This window comes from Corvus brachyrhynchos, unplaced genomic scaffold, assembly GCF_000691975.1.
Source record: "Corvus brachyrhynchos isolate BGI_N302 unplaced genomic scaffold, ASM69197v1 scaffold114, whole genome shotgun sequence".
Taxonomy (NCBI): Eukaryota; Metazoa; Chordata; class Aves; order Passeriformes; family Corvidae; genus Corvus; species Corvus brachyrhynchos.
In genome coordinates, this window is record NW_008238337.1 from 8,182,652 (window position 1) to 8,206,419 (window position 23,768).

A 23,768-nucleotide genomic window follows, 5' to 3' on the forward strand; every position below is an offset into this window, starting at 1 on the left:
TGAGCTCCGACCCCCGGCCTGCGGCCCGAGCTCACGGTGCTGCTCGGAAATGCCGCGTTTGTGGCCAGATGAGCGTCCCCGCCCTCCGCCGGGTCTGTGCCCGCTGGTGGGGCAGGGCCTGAGCGTTGATCATCAGATTTAAATTCAGCGCTGTCGGTCTGTCAGAGCTCTGTTGTGACCTTTTTCCGGCAGTGTAATTTCAGTTCAGAAATTTTAGTTACAGTTTTGCAAGCTTCATGTGTTTATCCTTGTCATCAGTAAATTGCCACGGTTTATGTAGCAAAATGTAACTTTAAAGTGTTTCTTTGTTACCTAGAATACCATGTATTTATTAAAACCGTTGGGTGGGTTTTCTTTTTCCATAAACAGACCTTCCACGGACCAATTTTAGACGTTTATCATTTGATCACTGCAGGTAAGACAACAAATTTACATTATCATTATAAAATGACACATCTAGTTATCAGGCTGGTGACACTGAACTAAAGCCATCTTCTTCTGAGGCAATTACTTTCATTGACTTGTGCCTGCTGGGGCAGTAGCATGGCAAGAACAAGTTGAATAAGAACTGAAACAAAGTCTGTGTGACCCATGATCAGTGTCTGCAGAGGTTGGAGGTGATGGCTGAAAGAATACACAAGTGATAAAATAATGCAGAACAATTACTGTGTACATCCCACTCTTTCAAATCTGTGTAATCAGGGTTCAAATCTACTTGTCCCTGCTCAGAATGTGCTTGGTCAGTCTCTCATCTTGCTGAGATAGTGATAAAGGTAGCTTGAAAAATATTTCTGCTACTTTTTTCTGTTTAGAGTTTACTGCTTGAAGTGCAGGAGTGAAGGAAGAGAGTTGGTAGAAGTGGGTTAGAAATCCTTGTTACTTGGGTAGTTACTTGGGTAGTTCAGGAAGTTGCCTTCCATACAGAGGAGCTAACAGCTGCCAGGATTATGGAAGCATCCCTAACAAGGGATGCTGAATGTGATTGCCAATTACATCGTGATTTCCAGCTGATTTTGCTAACAAGAGTGTGTTCTCTTTTTTCCAGTTTGTCTCTGCAGCCATTTGAATACCCAGTGTGCACACCAGATGGGACAGTCTTTGACATCCTGTAAGTTCCTGTCTGTACTTAGCTTCATTTTCCTGTTGTTGAACTGCTTACAGCTGTGTAACCATCATTTGGTCTTTGCAAGTTAGCAAAAACAATCGTGGCCATCAGTAGAGGTTTCTGATGGTGCTTGTCACAAATTACTTTATCCCTTCTCTTTTCAGGAGCATTGTTCCTTGGATAAAGAAATATGGAACCAATCCAATCACAGGAGAAGTAAGTAGTGATGGGTGTATTCATATCATGTCTTTGCTTTCTTTATGCTCAGTTTTTAATTTAATGTTTTGGAGAAACAAAAATGCCTTAGTGAAAGCAAAAGAGATTGAATGGGAGCACAGTTTTGAAGGTGTGTGAAAGAAAGGAGAGCATTACATCTATTTATTTTTTGTAATTGGATTGTAAATAGGGCAGAGGTGAGTGGTTCATTTATATGAACTCCCAGGGTATCTTGCCTGCCTTCCAGCTGTGGCATAATGAGCATCTGTATAGATGGAAATACAAACTGTTGTTATGCTGGTGCTGCCCAGAAAGCCTAACTGCTCATTGATGGAAAAGACTCTACTGCTGCCTCATATAAGCAGAATTCTGGTCTCTACAGGGCAAGGGGCTGGCACCTCTCCATCTGGGTTTAAACTTGCAGCAATGTTTCTTAACCCAAAGGATATTTGGCATCATGCAGATTGAGGAGATTAATAGATGATATTATGAATGGAAAGCTTACACTACAGAATCTTTTGAGTTATCATGACAGTATATTTCAGAAAGCTTCTGCCATCATGGTTCACTGTGAGAGAAACTTTTGTGGGTCTCTCCCCCCTTTTTCTGCGTAAATGACAATTATGAAGGGATTGCTTTCTGTAATAGCATGAAGTTGTAAAACACTGAATAAACAGGAAGTAGAGGAAATATTTCCCTGTTGGAATTAATTTTTTTTTTCTGATGTGTTAAAGTGCATTGTTTATGAGGGCATAGGGGAAAATTTTAAGCAGAAACTGTTGCTTGAGCAGCTGAGATTTGTCTTTTCCTTCAGTGTGTGCAGTTACTTTTCCAGGCACTGGGTGGCAGCCATTGCCCAGGATTGCCGATGGCTCTGGGCTGTGAGCTGCCTTCTGAAACATCTTGTGTTTGATTAAAGATCTTCCCGTCGGACAGATACGAGGAAAAGCTTACAGGTGCAACATTCCAAACTCTAAACATGAACAGCCTGTCTGAGACTTAATATCTTCCTGCAGGTGTGTTTGTGCAATGGTGAGATGATTGAAGGTGTTTCTTCACACGTGAAGAGGCCAGTGTGTTGTTGAGAAGGAATGAAATTACAGCTATTTCATTTGTTTTCGCCAGCCTCTCACCAACCTTGCTGCTCTCTGCATTGGTTGGGAGTTTTGGGGTGTTACCAGATCATTTTTTTTCACTCAGAGCAGCTCATTGCAGACTGTGAACCATGATGTGGTTTAAAATTGCTTCAAGTAAATGCTAAGCAAGAAGTGTAACGTGCCTGATTGTGTTGTGCAATGGAGAGAGAGGGAGACTGTGCAGAATATAGTTGGTGAACCATAAATGTTTAAATGAATTCAGGCCTTGACACCTGTTAGTTTACCAGACTTTTGCCTCTGTAGTTGATCTGCAGTGCACTTCCAGCTCTCCTCAGTGTGCATCCACCCCTTTTCCTCTGTATCACTGTCTGGGGAGCCCTTTCTTCCCCCTTTTGTTCTGTGGTGGACTGGTGCTTGTACAGCTCTCTCCTCCACAGGACCAAGGTGTTCCAGATCAATTGGAAGAAAGAGGAGACACTTGTTCTCCAGAATAGCACACAGCCCTGCTGAATCCAGCCCTGTGGAGCTCTAAGTTGAAGAGTGGGGTTGAAAGAAGGATTGTATTTAGATTTTATTTTTCAGAGGGATAGCTCAGGTTTTTGGAAGGGGAGGATGGCATTGGACAGGAATGGGATAGGAGTGCTGGGATAAGGCAGGGTAGGTGGCAGAGGAAGTCAGTGAATTGAGCTTGTGCATCTCTGGACTGCTCTGTCCTCTGTTGAATCTGTCACTGTGCGTGCACCCTCTGTTCCCTGTGCAGCTTGTTCATGGAAACCACAAACTATCTTTCATAATGAATTGATGACTTAGAGAAACTCAGGACTCTCTTTATTTAGAGAGGTATTGAGCCAGATTAGCTGCAATGCCATGTTGTGTACAGTAACTTATGAAGTTACTTTGCACAGGTTGGTGATGAGGCTCTGGAGAATTTTTCTGTTTATTTGTCTTGAAGTAAAAAATAGTAATGAAACCCTTTGTGGCTTGTACTTCTCTGGTTGTGGTTTGCTACAGGACAGATACTTTAGAGAAGTCAATAGACTATTTGAAAATGGGGTGTTAATGGTGCACTCTTGGCACTCACTGGTTCTGTCTAGCTGTCTTATTTCTGAAGTGGACCCCTCAGTGGAGAACTGGAGAGCCTTGCAGTCATTAATATATTTTGCTGTGCTCCAGGGGGTAGGACTGTGCTAGTCTTTTATTAATTGGTTGTTTGTGAACTGATCTACGAGGGATTTCTCTGATTCTTCTGAATCCTAAACTATTGGACTAGCCTTTGTTTTTAAAGAAATGCTGCAGTGCAAATCACCATTGACCTTTGTCTAGAATTTACCATGAGCTATTCTAGAAAGTAACTTTAGATTTATCCCCCCCCACACTTTTTAAGAATGCATTGGTGTAAAAAATGCTTGTTTTACTGCTACACTAATAATTTTGGAGGAAGCAGTGCATTGCTTGCAGCTGAACTACAGTCTGTCAGTTGGCATTGGCTCACTTTTTTTGTCAGCTTTGTCAGGACACTGCCCTGGCTTATCCTTACGCTAAAATTGCATAGAATAAAGAGGAAAGTGATAGTTAGCTCATTCCTTTTTACTGACAACAGCACTTTGGCATCTTGGGCTTGCAGAGTGTTGCAGGCTTGCCAGAATGTTTCATGTAGTGACGTTCTGACAGCCTGACCAGTGTGCCCAGAGGAGGCAGCCAGCTGGGATCAGGATACCTGTTTCAAGTAGTGAGATTGGCCAGAGCATGTCTGGTTGATTGGAATCTCAAATATGAACAGATTAGTGTGCCTTTTGACAGGAATTTCAAGGAAATTCTTCTTCTTTGTTGCGTGGATATGTTACATGTGGGCTGAGCTATTTTTCCTCCTGTGCATTGTAATGTGTCTGATGTCAATACCTATTTTTTCCACTCTGGTTCAGTGACATTGTCACTGTGTGTGGGCAGACCAGATTGTTGTGGCTGTACTTTCAGCCCCTATCAAGGCTCTGTAACCTTGGGCAAATATCTCTGTTCCCTTGTCTCAGAAATAGCTACTGTCTTTGTCCCTTGTTCCCCCTTTTCTTTGGGAATTTAATTCTTTTGGACACTGGAAAGCCAGTTAATTCGATTCAGTCCAGTTAATTTAGCCTGGCCTAAGAGTTAGCTTAGGAGACCTGAAGATGCTGTGTGGTGGATTTATGAGACTGAGAGTCACATTTCTGGTCTGAATGAGGCAGAACAGAATTTGTGCTTTGCCCCATCTCATGCAAGGTTAAGATCCAGACCTGCAGGCCAGAGAGGGTGTTCTCTTAAGCATCACAAGGTTTTAGCTTCTCACTAGGTTAAGGAGGAAACTTTTTATAAATTCTGAGGGTTTTTTACAGGTTAGAAAAGCCTTTTGCTTAGGCTGCCTCTGAAGATAACCATAAAGAGGAGTCTGGTGCATATGAAGAAATAATAGAAGGCAGAGCCACTGACATGGAAAATGAGAACCAACTTTGGAGTCAGAAGGCTAAAAACCCCTGACTTTTCCCAGTGAGACAACTGCCTTTTAAAAAGAGAGAGCTGGACACAAAGCTTTGCTCTGTGTACAATATAAATATTTGCTATTTTTCTCCCACACTCTTTAATCCTGTATTTACCAAATAAAGCTGACTTGAGGTGAAGTTCTGACTAAAATGATGAAATAATTGTGGCAGTACAGGTGCCTGGCTCCTGCAGTAAGCCTGTCTGATCTGGGCTTTGGAAGCACCAGAGAGCTTGTACCTGCAATACCCTGCAGCAATGGCAGCCTGCAGTGGACACCTCCTCCCTCCAGCACTGCTCATGAGGAATGTAAACAGTGCCCTTTTTATCAATCATTTGTTTGAAGTAAGGTTGGTAAGATGATGCTTGCCATAATAATTATAGGCACTTTCAAAACCTGTAACTTCTTACCCTCAAAAGAAAAAATTGCAACTAAATCTGTTATTTCAAAACTTGGAAAATCATTCTCAAATACATTCCTTAAATATATTGATCTTCCAAATGCTGGCAGCTATTGTTACTTCATTTTATTGTTGAAATCATGATTTCTTTTCAATTTGGTCAACTAGATTTCAGTGAGTCTCATAAATCCCACAGAAATCAGTTGCTGGTTTTGCAGTGTAGCTTGCTGACGTGGTTTAATGAAGAGGATATGAAGAAGATTACTTCTTTTACTGCTAATTTGTTAATCTCATTTAAAAAAGGAACAAACAACCTTACAACACTTTTTTTTTAATGCACTAAAAAAGTCTTTGGCTATCTAAATAAGGGAAATCCTGTCTGAAGAGGATGCAGAAATAGGGGCAAAGGTGAAACTTCCTTAAACATAAAAGTGTTTTTACCATGTTTGTATTTTGAGAGCATAGAGATAGAAATAGAAAACATTGATAATTGTTTTTTCACCCAGGGAGTGAACATAATGAGAAGGAGGGCTTAGGTATTTTTTTCTGCTTTTTCAATATTCCGAATAAAGAAACTGCAGTGTGTGAGCAATGCGGGAAATATCAAGTACTGTAGGAACAGGTGTTAAAGCACAGTTCAAGTTCCAACCAGGACTTTATGGTTCACTACAAATTGCTTTCCATCTCTGTCACATAATCAGTGCAGGATCCCTGTGTTTCAGGAATGGATTCCTGAAAGTGGGTTAGATGAGCTTCACACATTACTGAGTCAGAGGTGTTGAGATCACAGTCACAGACAAAACTCATCCAACCCTGAGTCAAGTGGAACAAATCTTGGGCCTGAACTGGGAAGAGGACAAGTTCAAATTTCATGTGACCCTTACTGGCTAAATCAACAGTGACGATGGCTTTTAACTCAGTTCTATGGTCTGTGAGGTAATTTACTGCAGGTTGCTGCTTTAATTGTGTTATTCCAGGTGTGTTTCTTAGATAATGAGCAGCAAATAATGGATGTCATCAGACAAAAACCTGTGGTTTGAAGGTGACCCCGTTCAGGCCAGTGTAGCAGTGTACATTGTCAAGAAAATGCAATAGCTGTAGATAATGTTCAGTGGGAGGCATTTTCAGAGTGTTTGTTGAGGCCTTTCTGTAACCTGGTGGTAATGTTACCTTAGCATTCTGATGATCATCTAAAACTGGCACGTTGAAGCTGGAGTCAGATTTTCCTTGTGCTTTTTCATGTCTTTGTCTTGAAAAGTTTTCTGCACTTACTGTTCCCAAAGAGATTGTGCTTACTTTGAGCATTTTCATCTTCTGTCTAGATACAAAATACTGGCAGGAAAATGCTGTGGAGACTTCCACAGGCAGGCTATGTCCACATCAGTTTTCCATATCTAGAGTGCTGGGACTGTCTAATTAAGAGCTAAATAGGTTGACCAGTTGAGATAATTTTCATTATGTGGAATTCAGGGTGAGTCATATCCCTCTCACATTGTTTTTTTCCTCAGCATCAGAGCACAGCACCTGAAATCCAAGTAGTCTGCTGTGTTTTCTCCTTGGGGCTTTGGAAATGAGTGATCATTTAGGTGGATCAGTAACTTCAGGTCTCATTTGGATGTAATATGAGTGATGTATAACTGAGAATTTTAATTTTTCTCTAGAGAACTCCTTTCACATACATGTCAGAAGAAGTCAGCACATCTTCAGCTTTGAAATTCAAAGTGTATTTCTTAATTTGTCTGATGCAACTCAGGCCTTCAGATATTGCATAAGTTTAAATGTCAATTGCCCCCTTTTTCCCCCTTTTGTTAAACTTACCATATTTTTCCTGTATATTTGAAGTGAGGTTTTTTTCCTGTTTATTTGTAAGAAAAGTTTCAGTGTGGGGTGGGAATACAGTTTTTTTCTGGGTGAGTAACAGCTTATTACAGAGCAGAGAACAAAGCTTACAGAAATAAAGCCAAGGGAAGCTTTGTTGTTGAAAAATGATTCAGACAAATCGAGCTTGGTTTTCATGTGTTGCAGTAAGAGGAGTGAAATGATCAGGAGCAGAAAACTGGAAGACTGTCTGAGGTCTTCAGCTGTCTCAGTCTGCTTTGCAAACTGCATGCTCTGTCTTGAACCAGTGTTTGCTTTCTGCCTGCTATGGCTGCTGAGAGCTTCTGCTGATGGTTTTTCATCTGATACATATCTTCTGTTAATTTTGGGTTTGACCAGCTTAGTCTTGTTTGTATTTGTGCCAAAATTGTGCTTCTCTCTGTTAGTGTTTACAGCTGTGTATTTGGCATGAAGGAATTTAATGCTTTCTTGACATTTTGTTGTTGAGACTTGTATTTTCCTCTCAGATGTTCTTCATACCTTTAAGTTCTCCATACCCTACATGGTCAGAGTTCTCCTCCACATCTCTTAAATTTGAATATATCTTCTTTGAACAGAGTTAATCTTAATTATACACAGTAAATGCTGTGTGCCTGCTACAGTGGTGGGAATATTTTCTAATCTATTCCTGAAATACTTTGATAATACTTTGATAATACACATGATAGTGTAAAACCAAAAACCATTTCAGTGTATGTGAGAGGAAAGGTGCTTTGAGAAAATGGCAATTAATTGCATTTTCTTTTGGTAGGCTGGGTAATTTCAGAAGCAGGTATTTATTTATAAGTAGCCAGGATGAGCAGTAGTTCCTCTTTTTCTCTTTTTTTTGTTGTTTCCAGTTGGATGTTGCTGCCTGTATTTCTGTGGGTAGTAGCAGCCTTTCAGACACGGGTGGTTACAGCTGTCGTCGTCAAGCATCTCTCTCCAGGTGCATTTTTGTCTGGAGCAGCAGACACAGGCTGGGGGCCCCACCCACCCACACCTCCATACCCTACATGGTCAGAGTTCTCCTCCACATCTCTTAAATTTGAATATATCTTCTTTGAACAGAGTTAATCTTAATTATACACAGTAAATGCTGTGTGCCTGCTACAGTGGTGGGAATATTTTCTAATCTATTCCTGAAATACTTTGATAATACTTTGATAATACACATGATAGTGTAAAACCAAAAACCATTTCAGTGTATGTGAGAGGAAAGGTGCTTTGAGAAAATGGCAATTAATTGCATTTTCTTTTGGTAGGCTGGGTAATTTCAGAAGCAGGTATTTATTTATAAGTAGCCAGGATGAGCAGTAGTTCCTCTTTTTCTCTTTTTTTTGTTGTTTCCAGTTGGATGTTGCTGCCTGTATTTCTGTGGGTAGTAGCAGCCTTTCAGACACGGGTGGTTACAGCTGTCGTCGTCAAGCATCTCTCTCCAGGTGCATTTTTGTCTGGAGCAGCAGACACAGGCTGCTGCTCCAATGCCCAGAATCCACTTTGAACGAGATGAACTCTTCAATATGCAGCAACTGAGCCGTGTCGTCTTACCTCATTGGCCTCAGAAATTATTAGCTTTTACTCAACAGTCTAAATGCATTAATAATTGACTAGTGACCATAAATTTTCAAGGCCCCTGGATAGAAACATATGAGGACATGATTCCTGCCCTGAGGAATGATCAGGAAGTCATGTGTCGTAACTGGAAATGGTCATAAAACACAGGGGTGATCAAGGGGATGAAAATCCCACTGAGTCATATCCTGACAGATAACTCCTTCTTGGAGTTTTCTGAAAATTTCCCATTCTCCTTTGTTGCTGACAAACATGGATAGCTGGTTCTTTCTTTACCAGAGTTGTTTGTGTGTTTTACAGCAGTGTACCCAGCACTACTAATAGTTAGCCTTTATCTGTCCTAAAAAGGGGATTTATTTTTCAATTCCCTGTATCTTTGGGAAACAGCGAGGGTGAAGAAGATGAGATTTGCCTCTACTTTCTGCTCAAGTGCTTTATCAAAAAAAGACATATAAAACCTTCCAGTGTCATGAGTCACTGGTCAAGCTGCTGTTCCTCCTTCACACCTTGCTGACTGTGCTGGTGGTGGGCAGTGTTTGATCCAGTAACCCGCCTCTGGACACGGCAGATAAACATGTCTACCATTATTTCTAATGCATTATGTCCCTTACAGCAAAAAGGTATTTACATCTAGGTTTTACAGACTGAACAGATGGTCTCTTCTTTTCCTTTTCTGTGTTTTGGTGTAAGTGTGCACATTGGATGGGATTTTGTGACTGTGACACTTGAAAAACTAGCAGCTGTGAAGCGCTCTAGCCTTAAATGAGATGCAGCATGAGGTTTCCCACAGATCTTTACTTGCCTGTTTTTCACTAAAATTGGAGACTAGATTTTTGGTGCTTCTGCAAAGCTTTATTTTCTTTGAACTGTATTTGGCTGTGGGTCTCTGGATTGGTAGACTTCTGACTGCATTAAGACTGCAGGTTTGATCTTGCAATGCAGCCACACATCTTTTTCTCATGGTAATTTCTGTTAATGTGCTCTTTGATAGAGCAGCATTATTGCTGGTATCTGTGAGCCGTGTGTGTTATCAACCATATCTTTATGGTTCTCTGGACAAGGCTTTGGTGACCATATGGTGTCAGTTTAATTAACTTTTAAATATGTAAATACAGTGGTCTGGAAGTGTGTAATGAAGGATCTTCTGTGTCCATTTCCATTCTAGCCCAGCAGTACATGAAAACTGCAGTTAAACAGCAGCTTCATCCAAGAATGTGAATTGAGGGTATCTTTTTAGCATTAGGTAGGCAGCTGTGATAAATATGGAGCATTTTTGTTGTTGAATCGAACGTAGAAATAATACCTTGAATTGTGAGGCTGTTCTGGCCTCTTGGCTGCTGAGCCCAAATTTTTCATGCAGTGTTAAACTACACATAGATGGCTTATCTTGTTAAAACAGTGCTGCTGTTTCCAATTGTAAACCCTAATGTGTAGACCTGAGGATTTCCAATGCCCTTTATCATCATTAAATCCGTTCACAGGATCTGAAATAAATAACATTATACGTGGAATTATTCCAGTACTATTCATTGAATTCATGTCCCCATTTCTTGTGAAGATTTTGTAGCAAGGAAAATTGTAAGAGGGCTTCTTAAAATGGGAAGTTGTATGCAAAGTTATACGTAACAGGTCTCATCTCTAAAGAAACCAAAGCATGTAATACAAAATTCGTTTGCTGTTGTTAAGCTAAGCTTGGTACTTGGTAGCAGCACTGCGTTTCAATATTAGTGCTTGTTCTGGCTTTCTCTTCTGCTTGAGGTAACTCTGTGTTTCTTGTTTTGGTGGGATGAAAAACCATCAAATGGCCATGCCAGCTCTGAATGATTTTTGACCTCCTGTTATGAACCAGTTCAGATGTGACACATTAATTTTTCCTCATGTAGTGTGTTGGCCCTGGCTGGACCCCAGGCACTGCCAAAGCCCCTCTCTCCCTGGTCCTCCACAACTGGACAGGGGAGAGAAAATGTCACTGGGGGTTCATGGGTTGAGATAAGGGTAAGAAGAGATTTTCTTCTTAGATAAGTTATCCCAGAGGCCTTACCACCGTTTCTGATTGTCCCAGCCTTGGCCAGCAGCATGTCCATCCTGGAGCCAGCTGGACACAGCAGAAGCTTCCAGCAGCTTCTCACAGAAGCCTTGTAGCCTCCTGCTACAAAAACCTGGCCACACGACCCCAATACTAGCTTCCCTGGATTTTTGTGTGTTCCTGACAGAGGCCATTCAGTGTGTCCGATCAGGGGGTCCAATCCCCAAGTGCTGAACATTTGAACACTTGCTCAGTTACTGTTGGTAGGATGGGAAAGTCTGTCTTTACTAAATGCAGTACTTGCTGCCCGTCACCAGCTCTGCCCATGTGTGGGTAGAGAATCAGTGGAGCCCTTTTTGATTGCTTTTCAGGCTGGTGCATATCCAACAGGGTCAGAGCCTCATTAACAAGAAGAACGTGCAGCCAGAGACCAAAGAGATTCAGCGAGTGTAACTAATTGATGTGTGGGGATTGTAGGTCATATCTGCATGAGCCACCCAGCGATGACAGAGAGTGATTTAATTCGAAACAATTGGCGTGTTCCATCCGCAAGCTGCCACAGTGCCCCACTAACCTCCGTGGCGTCATCACCTCTGCCTGGGTATCAATAAAGGATGCTGCCCTTTGGGATCCCGCAGGAGCCACTGCTGTCAGCTGACAGATGAGAGCGTGCGGGGCGCTGGGGCTTCTTGCTGCCGCAGGAAAGTAGGTCATGGCCAAAAGTAGCCTTGGCTGCCTTTGTGGAAGTGTGCCTGTGAGAGAGGAGTCAGCTGAGAAAAGAGCTCGCACGGTTTTGCATTTGTTTTTTTTTTAGCCCTTCCTTGCTGTGGAGCAGCTGGCACTACGTGCCATGAAATGCGTCTGCTTTCCAGTATTTCTGCATAAAATATTTTTAGAAGGGAATATGCGGCTCTTATTTCTGCTTAAGGGAAGTGGCAGATGCTTGTGGCCTTTTCATTTTCATTAGGAATTTAGAATTTAATTAGATCAAGTGTTTTTAATAAACACTTTTTTTCCTCTTGCTTTCTTAACTGGAGCGTGGCTGAAACTGGATGGTGGGTGTGTGTCAGGGAAACTCAGGTTGAAAATAGTTTTGAACTTGAGCTATGTATGCAACATTTGTTCTCTTTTAAGCCTTATTAATAATAAAAAATACATGAAAACAAGTGCTTTAACTCATTTTAGGATTCATTCACTCCTGCTGTCTCTTCCCATGAAGATCGGCACCCGTTTGTGGCATAACAGTCATTTCCATGGCAACAAACTGTGTGATGGTACTTGGAAAGCTTTGACTTTTGATGGAGAATAAATAAAAGGAGATTCACCCACATGCAAGATAATCCTGGTTTTGTGTGAAATGAGAGGAAAAAAATGATATTATACAGGTGGCCTGTATCATGTCCTTTTACACTTTCCTGGGTAATGTGTAGGTGTTTCAAAACTGGACCTTCTGGAAGTCCTGGTGTGTGGACTCCCTCCTTTGTGGCTGCTCTGTGTGCAGTTGCCAGATCCTGTAGCCTGGTCCTGGGCACAGAGCAATCCTTTGCAGCAGATCATCACCTGGTTTTGCTGTTCTGAGGCTCCAGAGATTTCCTTTGACTAAACACTAAATCTCCCTCTTGCCTTGCCACGCAAGCCAAAGCACAGGGCTACTCCAAAGCTGACGTGTCAAGGTCACTTCTTCAAGAGAAGCCTGATAGAAGGCCAGCCTGTGGCAATAAAAGTTTGTAATATTCGTACAGCACTTCACTACAGGGTTCTCACTCCTGGCAGTATTTCAACTCCTGTATGACAATCATTGTTTTTTATTTACTGTTGACATAAGACTGTGTAAGTGCTGGTCTCTGTGGGGAGCAGATCCAGCACAAGCAGCTGATGCACCATGAGTAACTGATGCTGAAAAATAACCTTTTTCCATATTATGGAAAGGTATGACCTGAAATACCATACTATTTCCCTGGGTGTGGAGTGAGAGTCCGAGGACTTGGCAGCTCTTCTAACAATACATCATACGGTGACAGATGAAACAGTGCACTGCAGCTTTTGCTACCTTTAAAGTCTGCACAGCAGTTTAGTCTGTCTTTTCTACTAAATTTCTGTCAAGGTATAAATCTGAATCTTTAATCATGCTAAACTGTTTCTTAGGGAACTGTTTTCATTTTTCTTTAAAGGTGCTCATATGTTTTGGGCATACCTCAGGTCTGCCAGGAGGATAATTTAAGGACCTTTCTTGAAATTATCAATGTTTCCAGTGGTTGTATTTCTAAAGAAGCTTTCTCTGAAACATAATTTTTGGGCTGTTGCACAACATGTGCACAGATGGATGCTGCTTTGTGTTAAGAGTTGTTTAGGTTGAACGTATCTGTCCAGGATCAGATGATAATTTTGGCAACTCTGCAGTTCCCCTACTACTTCTTTGATAATTTTTTCTTGTAAGAAGACAAATAAATAAATAAATCTCTGCATTCACTTAGTCATTTCAGAAGCTGCCATTGCCTTTGCTGTCCTTTGTACCCCAACAGTGGGCAGATATTGGAGTGTTGTGGGTGGTTTTTTTGAGAATCTACTTAAGAAAAAGCAGCGGTACTGGTCTTCCATCACATAACTAAATATAACCGAACCTGGCCTTTTTTTTCCATTCCCACCTTATTCCTACTAGCTCTCATTGCTCTTCCTGCTAATAAATTAGAGAGATTGTTACCTTTCTGGCAGCAAATTAGCCTGCCAGTTGGTTGAGAGCAATTTGAGAAGCGCCTTCTATAAACGAATGAGTCCAGCTGTCATAACATGTACTCTGTAAACCAAGAATATGAATTTTGATTAGGCACAGAAAGCCCACTAACTTAGTTTTACACGATTTCTTCATTGCTCTTTGCCATAATGATTGAAGTAGCAGTGTCGGCACCGGGGCTGGCAGATCTCCACTCGTAGCTGTTTATTAAGAGCTGTCTGGGTTATAAAAACCTCCCTAATCTCTTCAGGTGTGTGTTTTGAGAAGAGAACCGATTGTTTCTTTTAAAAGGCCTGTGCTGTGTGTGCTTTTAAGGATCCATTTGGCAGTGAAACTGTCTCTGACAGCTGATACAATCAAAGGGTTTGTTTTTTTATAAGTCTCAGATCCTGACTCAGCCCTGCAGCTCGTTGGGCTGGACTTTTCGTCTCCAGCTGGGTGCCCCAGTCGAGCACTACCAGACCATCCCAGCAGGCTGTGCTGGTGGGATCACCCAGGCTGTGATGTGCCCTCTCTTGCCTGTGATGTACCCAAATCACATACTGACCCCATGGAATGACTGGCATACGTGGGCCTGTCATGTTACTGAAGGTTCACTGTTATTTTGGGTGTGTTTGCAGCTTCCATGTCTTAGGGAAGGCTGCAGGACAGGAGCAGCCTGATTGTCCAGAAATGTTTGCCAGCCCAACAGCTCTTCTTTTCCCATGTCAGAAAACCCTTCCAGAGAGAGGGCAGCAGAAAAATGCCATAGACATCCTTCTGATGAAGCATGGGAGAGCAGGAGTAGCTCAGTTTGCAGTGTCCTCTCTAGAGCTGGAGAACATTATCCCAACCTTGGCTGTCATCTCAGTTCCCTGTTCAGTGGAATTGTTACCTGGGGATTAAGTGGCTGAAAATCCCTCCTGGGACTCCCTTTGTGACCCCAAGTGCCTCTCCAGAGAACCTGTGCCTCCGTTTCTCTTTATTATTGCTGGCTGTCATGTGGGCTCCACTGCACATTTCCTGAGTAAAAGGAAAATTACAGTTATTTCAGAAAAGGCATTGAGCTTGATTGCCAAAATGGTTTGCTGGCTTTATGACTTTCATCAGAGGTCCCTGCTGAATTGCCCTTTCTTATCAGCAGTGATGATCTTTGCCTCTTAGCTTTTCATGCAAACTCCCTTTTCAGTCTGTGCTAAGAGTTGTGCAACTCCTTGAGCTGATTCCCCATGGTTAGCACTGTACTGTGTCAAATACAGCCCTGTAAACAAATGTATCCCAGTTCTCAGGCTCCCTGAGTCTTGTTTTTGTGGGCTGTCTGTGACTTGAATTCCCAGGGTTCTGATGATTCAGACGACTTGCAATATATTATTAATAAATTATGTACTATTAAAGTCCTAACAGTGATGTTACAGTTTCCTCTTATTTCCATGGTTACATTCTGTTGTGATTAATCTTTTTAATGCTTTATTTTCTTTAGAAACTGGATGCCAAATCACTTATAAAACTGAATTTTGCTAAAAACAGTGAAGGTAAGTGCAGTCATTTTCTGTGGTGGTGTTTTGTTGGTTTTTTTTCCTTAATGAGTTCTTCAATAAATTCTGGTTTGCCTTACCTCATGGTGAACTTCAGTAGTTTGTGTTCTCTATCATGGTTTTTATTTTTTGAGTAGAGTAATTGCTTCTTGTGAGTGATATGTTTACCTTCAAAGTTCCATTTCTCTTTTTCTTTACACTGGGGAGCTGTAAATTATTCAGCAATTTCACTTTACTATAGCTGCTACTGCACTAAGGTACTATTTACTTTAAGGAAAGAATCAGAAAGAGTGAAATTTCTGTAATGTTATCTTATTTCTAACTTGCCTGTGGCAATATTTGCTGTTCACTTGGTTTTGAACAGCTTTTTGTTTATAAAAGGGATTAGACTTAAATGAACACGTGGGATTTTATGAATAGAAGCACACAAGTCAGTTGCCTCGAGTTTTATTTCTGCAAGATATAAAACCTGCTTCCTAAGAGAGCATGGTAGGAACAAAAGAGAAGAGTGGAGATGAATTCATCTTCTACAAAGCAGATAATGATTTCTTTGAAATGAGAATGGCAAAGATTAGGTGGGAATAAAATTCTGGAGTGTCTGTCTCCTTATTTTACCAAAATCTGTGGATTACAAGCTCTTTTCTGTAGCTGATAGATTTCTTCTGCACCTTGTGTTCCATCTGTCTCAAGAGCAGGGTGTTAAAAATTGATCAACAGTCAGTGTGGCCAAAGCTTTTGAAAGATACCATGACATTGTGCTTTCCCTGAAGAAGTCCAGTTCATAGTGCTGGGGTGGAATGACAACAGCCATACAGTCTTAGAAGCCTTTTCCTTTAAAAGGTGCATTCTGTGTCATTAACCAATCTCGGGAAAACGCAACGAAAGACAAAAATTAAATGTTGCATTTCTGTCTATCAGCAAACTTTTCTTTAAGTTGTAAGATGTGGAATGGTTGCTACATATGTAGGATCTTCTCTGTTCACACAGAAATATGATGCAAAAGGTCTTTGGACATTGCAGTTTCTCACATTTAGTGATCACTTATGAGTTGAGTACCTTCTATCCCGATCAACATGTGTGTGCCCTCAGTAGTTTTGCTTGTCCTAGAACTGAGAATATGGTGACTTGCTCTTTTTTATGAAGCTGGAACAAGGCCTCACATTTTACCAGAGTGTTTCTGTATCCATCAGTCGGGCCATACCCTGATGCCGCTTCCAAAAATCCCTTTCTAAACTTCTTGAGTTTCAGTCCCTTGTGGCAATGGCTTTCCTTCAGCCCTGGTGGCATTAACAAAAGTGTCCTCAGCTTTGACTTAGGCAGGGAGGCAGAGCTGCCTCTGATGGCACAGTGAGCACAGTCTCTAAGTGTTTGCCTCCCCTGTCCTCACAGGTGCTGGGAGCAGCCTGTTCTGGCCTCCCTGCTGGTTTTGATTTTCAAATGGTAATTTGAAAAACAAGAACCAAATAGGCCCAACTTTGATTTTCAAATGGTAACTAGGAAAAAAAGAGCCAAATAGGCTCAACTTATTTCAAAAATCTCACTCGAACCCCCAGGTCTAGCAAACTGATCAAGTATTAATAACCTTCTTCTAATTGCTTTCTGCTGAGATTATCCAGACATTTTTCTTTTTCCTCCTACATTGCCTCCCATCAGTTTGCTTGCTGTTGACTTGCTTAATATTTGTGCTGACCCTCCTGGGAAAATTCACAGCTTGATTAGAGCAGAAGCTGGGTACCTTATTGAGTAACGTGTTCAGATTTAATGGCATTCTGCTTGCCACATTTGAATACAAAATGCTCCCCCTGCTTAAAGCACAACAGCTGTAGGCTGTAAGCTAAACTTTTATTCCTGGGAACAAGAGTGATACAGAGCACTGGACTTGTTACAAGGTACAGGCTCATGTTATCAATAGATCTTTGATTACAACAGTAGCAATTGTACTGTGGTATTTCATAAGTATCAAGCAAGCTGGACAAAGTTTCGTGTTGGGGGATTGAAGGCAATAGATTTCAGAACTGCATTTTCCTTGCTTGTTTTATAGTTCTCTTAACTGTTACTTTTTCTAGCACCTTTTCTGTCATTGGAGAATCAAAACGTTGTTAAAACACCATTGAATACACACTGAAGTTACACTTTATATTAAAAATTAATGTAAATATCATCCACAGAGATCAGAGAAATTAGCTGTTTCAAAACAGTTACAGGTCTTCGTGTGAAATTTAAACTTTTTTCCCTCTATCAGGCAAGTATCACTGTCCAGTGCTGTTTACTGTATTTACCAATAACTCCCATATTGTGGCCATCAAGACTACTGGAAATGTGTTTGCCTATGAGGTAGGTTCTCTGTTGCATTCCATTACTACTATTTTATACTTGGTGCATTTCAGTAAAGATCACAAAATGGTTTAGAAATACAGGTAAATTTTATTCTTGTTTTACAGCCAGGGAAATTAAAGGACAGGGAGATGAACTAACTTCACAAATTGTTGTCCAACTTTAGCCTTCAAAATAGGAACAACTTCAGAATATGAATTAAATAATATTTCTAAAACCTTAAGTTAATCTGCATGTACTGAATCTTGTATTTCAAAATAAGTAGCTCTTACATGCTCCTCAGTTGAAATAATAGCCAAATTTTCTGTTGTCTTCTTTTTGATACAGTGTCATCACAAAAACACAAATTGCCTCATTTCTATCCATATCAGTGAATGAAAAAGAGCATTTTAGCTGGAGCTGGGGGAATAGGAGAAAAAATGCCTTAATGGACACTTAAACTGCATTTTTATTCATGTTTTGTGAACATTTATGTGAACCCAAGTGGAATTTTAATCGTGACTTCTTTGTATAATCCTTACTGTAAAAGCAGGTTTATTTATTTTTTCAGTAGCAAAGAAATCCTTCAATTAATGAATCCATATCCAGTGTTGTTTTCTTTATGATGTGTACTTCAAGATTTTATTGATATCACATATTTACTTGTAACATTTACACACGAGAATCTGATTTTTGCTGTCTGTGTCCTTTGCCTGGCTGTTAGGCAGTTGAGCAGCTGAACATAAAACCGAAGAGCTACAAGGATCTCCTGACAGATGAGCCTTTCACTCGGCAAGACATCGTCACACTGCAGGTAAACTTTTCTTTCTCTTACACCTCACACCATACAGCTTTTTTTTGCAGAGGGTGAAATGCTATGTACACTGTTCTGGTAGGAAACTAGAGTCACTGAACAGAAAAACTTTGCTGTATTTTCTTTGTTATCCAGATGAGTCACAAAGATGCCATATAACAATCTGGAAGAGTAGTAAGTTGCCCCACGTGGCCTGTGGTATCAAAAGAAACAATGTTTAGAATGTAAAGTATTTAAACTTTTAGGAACTTGACATGTTACATTAAGACTGAAGTGGATTGTCTGTCTTATTCTTTCAATGATGTATAAAAGAGTCAAAGCTTCAGAAAAGTGTTTTCCATGGAATGTTTCTCTAAATGTAGAATCAAACAAGCAGCAAACCAGAGGATTTTCTCTAATTACTTGTTTGGAATGTTTTTCTTCTTAATAGATACCAATGTTGGTTCTTTGCTGATTTTAAGAAAATTAAAACCTAAATTAAAAGAGCATTGTAAATTTTACAGTGTAAAAGATAGTTATTTACAGATAAAGTTTCATATCAAAAGATCTAAAACTTTTGTTTAAAAATAGGTACTTTTAAGCTTGCATGGTTTCAAAACAGGGGAAAAAATATTCTAGGATCATTATTATTGAAATCATGAGTTAGTATGCATCTCATGAACTCTTAATTGCCACTAGCCAAGACTAATACAGTCTAATTCAAATAGAAAAATATTTTTCATTTATGTCTAAATTTAAATAAAGCGTAGCCCTTCTTCCCTACTCCCAGTGCTTAACAGCATGTTTTTAAATATTTTTCCTCTGTTCCTTTGGGCTTGTTGCTGTTCAAGCTAAAGCAACAAAGTAAAATGTTTTTATTCCAATGGATGCAAAAAATACAGCTTTTTTTTCAGATTGAAAGCTCCCAACAGAATGTTATTTCTGTGTAACTGCATGGTTGCTAATGGATTTGGAAAAGTAAAAAAAGACAAGTGTCTAAAAATGTGTCTGTGTACCCGTATGGAAAACCAAGTTATTTTGGACAAATAATTGAAATGTGCAGTTGCTAAAAAAATATTTTGGTATGTTTTGTAGGGTTGGAATTGAATGTATGTATAAAGAGTGTCTTCCTGTTACTTGCCTAGCTTTGATTTTTCACAGCTGCTCTAGTCCGCTAAATCTCAAAGTGCAACATCTAAAAATTTAGTCATTCCCTATGTGAGTTTTTATCAACATTTTTCATCTTCCCTCTTGACATGTTGGGCTTCTGTTTTGTTTGGAGGAATATGTCTAATATGAGACTAAGTAGATTCTGGTAGTTGTGCAGTCCAAGGTCACAGTCACACATTGCCTGCACCTCTCCCACCTCCATTTAGGGTGGTGTTCATAATGTGTGAGTAGATTTGATCCTCTTAAGTAAACAGTTCATTATGGATTGGTGTTAACTTCTGCAGTGTACAGTCTTGTGCTACACTCTTCTTAAATAAGTTTAGAAATAGCAAAGACACCCCCATCTTGGGATTGGACTGCAAGAGATTTGACCATCTGAATGCTGTCGACCAGATAAAATTTGACCTTTTACCAGATCGGGTTTTAAACATGTTTTTCAGAGTTATTTTTAACAAACAGTCTAAAATGGCTTCAGGCTGTTGAAGGAGAAGTGAGAGCCATTTACTGCACTGCCCAACAGCCACTGCAAACTTGCACATGTAACTTGATTTTTTCCTATTCAAATGCTGCCCTACCCTGACTTGCTCTGTTGAGGCCAGGATTCAACCTGAAGTGGCATGACTAGCATGGATATTAGAATTGCTTAAGTATATGTGGTAGAGAAATGTGTTGTTATTTTCTCACAGTGTTTTCTTCATATAAATTATTGAAAGACAGACTGATGTCTCCTCTACAAGCTCTCTTGTTGACAGCACTGCAGGCAGCGTGGTGGCTTCAGGCTTCACACTGCCAAGCTCCACCACCTGTGGCTCTGTTTCTTAGCCAGAGTTCATGACTGCAATCTGTTGTGTTTCAGAGCTCTACCCCAATTCCTCCTTCTCTTAAAAACCTTTCAGTTCTGTGTTGAAATTTATCACTTTGCTGTTTTCTCATTCCCCCATGTAAATTGTGTGCTGTGGTATCCAAGAGAGCTGGAATTGAGAGTGAGTTGGTATCACTGACCCTGCTGTTTGGCAAAAAAGTAGATATAAAGGAAGTTGCTATTAAAAACATTCTTTACTTTGCAAAGAACAGCTGAATAGGGCTGTCTGTAATAGCTGTGTTTAGCAATAGAAAATAGCATTTCCAGAGGCTGACTCTGAATGTCCTAGGAAACAGATGGGGTACCTGTGTTTGGTAGTGAAATACAACATGGTAAGTGGAAAATAGGAATGATGTATCTTTACAGATTATTTGTATGATCACATTTTTCCTTATTGATACATAAAGGACAATCCTACATCTGCTTGGATTTTACCAGAATAGCAATTGACCTCAAACTTGGCTTCTCTCTCCTAATATATATAATTAAAAACAAACCAAAAAAGATTTGCTCTTTTCAGAAGAGACAGAATTGCATAATGTGCTTTTCCTGTTCTTGGTGCTAAACATTATTCAAACACAAGTCATAATCCACCCTGTTATCTTTTCTGCTAAGCACCATCTCATCTGGTCGCTTTGAATTTAGTAGCAGTTATTTATGTGCTATTTACTTGTTAAAAAGGACAACTTTTTTTTTTTTAATTTGAAACTAAAAAAAGCAGAATCACAGCTTTAGTTGTTAATAATACCGTCTTAGGTCTAAGATGTGTTTCTCTTTGTAAAGGAATCCGCAGTGCTTCCTACGTGTAGTCCATATACAGAAATTGCTTTTTCCCCTGTTGAAATGCAAATATCCTGGGGTGGAGCATGGCAGTTTTTCATCAGCATATGGCCATATTATCCAGCCAGTCAGGGCAGGAGGTAAAGAGTAATACCATGTCCTGGTGTGCAAGATACATTACCAGTACTGGAATGGAGTTGTTGAGGCGGAAGAAGTCACGGATTCTAGTTTAGCATCTTGCTGATGATGACAGAAATGCACGACATTATTCCATATGATACCCTTCCTAGATACAGCACTCCCAGTATGACTGGGTTTTTTAGACTGTAGCTCTTTACACTAAAATTTAAATTTCCTTTTCTTAGCTTTGTGATCTTGCTACAAACTTAAGTCAGGTTTTCCATCTTCTGCAGTGCAGGTCTTATATTTTTCCAAGTTTCTCTCTCCTTGCAGTTTATCATTATTTCAGATAATTTTTCTCCCAACTGTACTGGTTCATATCTCTTTTAAATGGAATATGCTGTATGTATGTTGTCTGTGTTTCTCAGAACTTTAAACCCACTTATATTCTTTACCTTGAAAGATGATCAGCTCAGCCTAACTCAACATCCCTTGAAAATGTCAGGAATGTGTTCCCAGCTGACAGACAACTCTAGTACTGTAAGATTAATTAGTTACACTTAATGGGTAAGGCAGGATGTAAAGCACTTGGAGATCTGTGGGGACAGGGTGTCTGTAATGGAAAAGCTGATATTGTTAACACTTGTTTGCAGTGTTCTTACCTCCCTCTTCTGCTTGCCATTCTGGTTCATTGATGTTCATCATTTCACTTTGCAATTGGTTTCAAGGTAGGATTGAGCACAGCTTTTGAAATAATATTACATTAGACCTCAGTGCAGAACTAGGTGATTCTTCCAGTCCTATATTTTACTGGTTTTAAGCTAGTATTCAGTTTAAATGTTTAACCTAATTTGAAATTATCTTCCAAGTTAAATTTTTGAGGGATTGAGTGCTAGATTTCAATATCTGCTGTCAAATCTTTATGACAAAATCTGGTCAACAGTCTGGTAGAAATTATTATTAATTTGTGTGAATGTAAATTGCATTGTGTTTCAATCCTATATCATGCAAATTATTCTTTGTGTGATGATGTGGAACTTAATGGCAAGCACATAAATACCTGTCATCTGAATTCCCCCATATAACACCAGGCAGGCTGAAGCAAGTGTCTGCCCCAGCTCAGTGTGGAGAGAGGAACAGGGTCAGGTAGTGCTTTGCTGGACACGTTGGTGGACTTCCCATCCCAGCAAGTGTGAGAGGTCCTGAGGAGAGCAAAGTAAGAATGCTGAAATACCCAGCTTTCACATCCCATTTGGTAGGAAGTGTTCAGAGGAGTGAAGAACAATTTCCCCTTTAGCACCCTGTCAATTTGTCATCCTCCACTGTGGCTCTGTTCACAAACAAGAAACAAACTTAAGTTTGTGAGGATACAGCAGAAATTATTCCTGCTCTGGAAACTCTTCGAAGCTATTGCTGAGCTGTGTGCTGGCAGGGGATTTAATGGCAAGTGTGGCTGTACTCAGTGGCAGTGCTGCAGGTGAGGCAGAGGCACACGTGGGAGATTCCTCCTTGCTGAATGAATTGCAATGAAGCCCCTGCCCTGCTGTGCCAGGGGTAACAGGCACAGTGCTCTGGTGGCAGCCTGCAGAGAGCCTTCCCTGGTAGATGCAGGCTAACAAATGCATCTTCTTTGTACTGCAGAAATGGGGGGAGGAAGAGAAGAAAACACCAAGTCTGGGTAAATGCTAACAGGTTTGCTGCTGTTATAGGGGAAAAAAGCCGTATACTGTTATGTGCTTCCTTATGTCAGTTTTATTGTTTCTATATAACCTAATCAGCTGTGGACAAGACATGGCTCCCAACAAGCTGTTAAACACCACTGACATTTGTGGCAGGAAGCACGTAATGAGCAGAGCTGGAGGTAGCTGAGCTGCACAGTGTTAATTGATATTTCACTCCTCAGCTATTCCTCGTTTGCTCTTTGTGTGACAGAAGGTCAGAGCAGATTTCCTCACGGCTGTGGGTGAGGTCTCTGTGAGGGAGAATCCTGCACCAATGGATGTGCAGAGTAGCAGGTAAGGAAGTGGGACATGGTCGGCATATGCGGGTGACAGTCCTGAGGATAATTAGGGATGCAGCATGGCCAGCCAAATGGTAAGAGAGAAATCAGGGCTAAAAGAAATCACACAGTGTAAACCTGTTGGTTTTAACCTGCTTTTTGGGGGGTTGTATGTGGCGCTTAAGATTAGCAGAGTTCAAGCTGTTTCCCTAAGTAGGTAAAACCAGAAAATTACTGGGAAAAAACGAGTGGAATAAAATTTGAGATTGTTTTCAGACCTCAGCTTTCAGGAAAACATTAAATAGGAGATTTTTAACAGTGATGATAGTTAGCAACCCTTTGAAGTCTATATCTGTGCTAGTAATTTGCTAAACTAAAGTTTATGGTTCGTAACCTTAGTAAGAAAAACCCTGAGACTGCCAACCATGGTGTTCTGAATACGTATTTTTAAACATGCTAAGGCAAACAAAAGTAGGCCATGGTTCATCTTCCTTTCTGGTTTCTGGGCACTTACACAGAAATTATTTCTTTAGGTCTTTGGGCCCCAGGCCTTAATCTTAACAGGATTGGGAACATCCCCATGAGTCCAGCCTTTCTCTGACCAGGAGAGGCAAGTAATTGATGAGAGCTTGAGGCTTTGACAATGTGAGTATGTCTGTCTGCCCATCCCTGTGGCATCTTGTTTGGACTGCTCTGATTTT

At 40.5% G+C, this 23,768-nt stretch overlaps 1 protein-coding gene across 1 annotated transcript in view; it reads left to right on the forward strand.

Moving 5' to 3' along the window:
- The window catches only part of PPIL2 (peptidylprolyl isomerase like 2), a gene marked incomplete at its 5' end in the record, with an annotated part of 67,754 nt that overhangs the window by 865 nt on the left and 43,121 nt on the right, over positions 1–23,768 (forward strand). The window contains 6 exons of the mRNA XM_008634107.2: positions 370–415; positions 1,046–1,108; positions 1,270–1,321; positions 14,976–15,027; positions 17,273–17,364; positions 18,068–18,157. Coding sequence (XP_008632329.2) covers positions 370–415; positions 1,046–1,108; positions 1,270–1,321; positions 14,976–15,027; positions 17,273–17,364; positions 18,068–18,157 — 395 coding nt within the window. The remainder of the gene's footprint in view (positions 1–369; positions 416–1,045; positions 1,109–1,269; positions 1,322–14,975; positions 15,028–17,272; positions 17,365–18,067; positions 18,158–23,768) is intronic.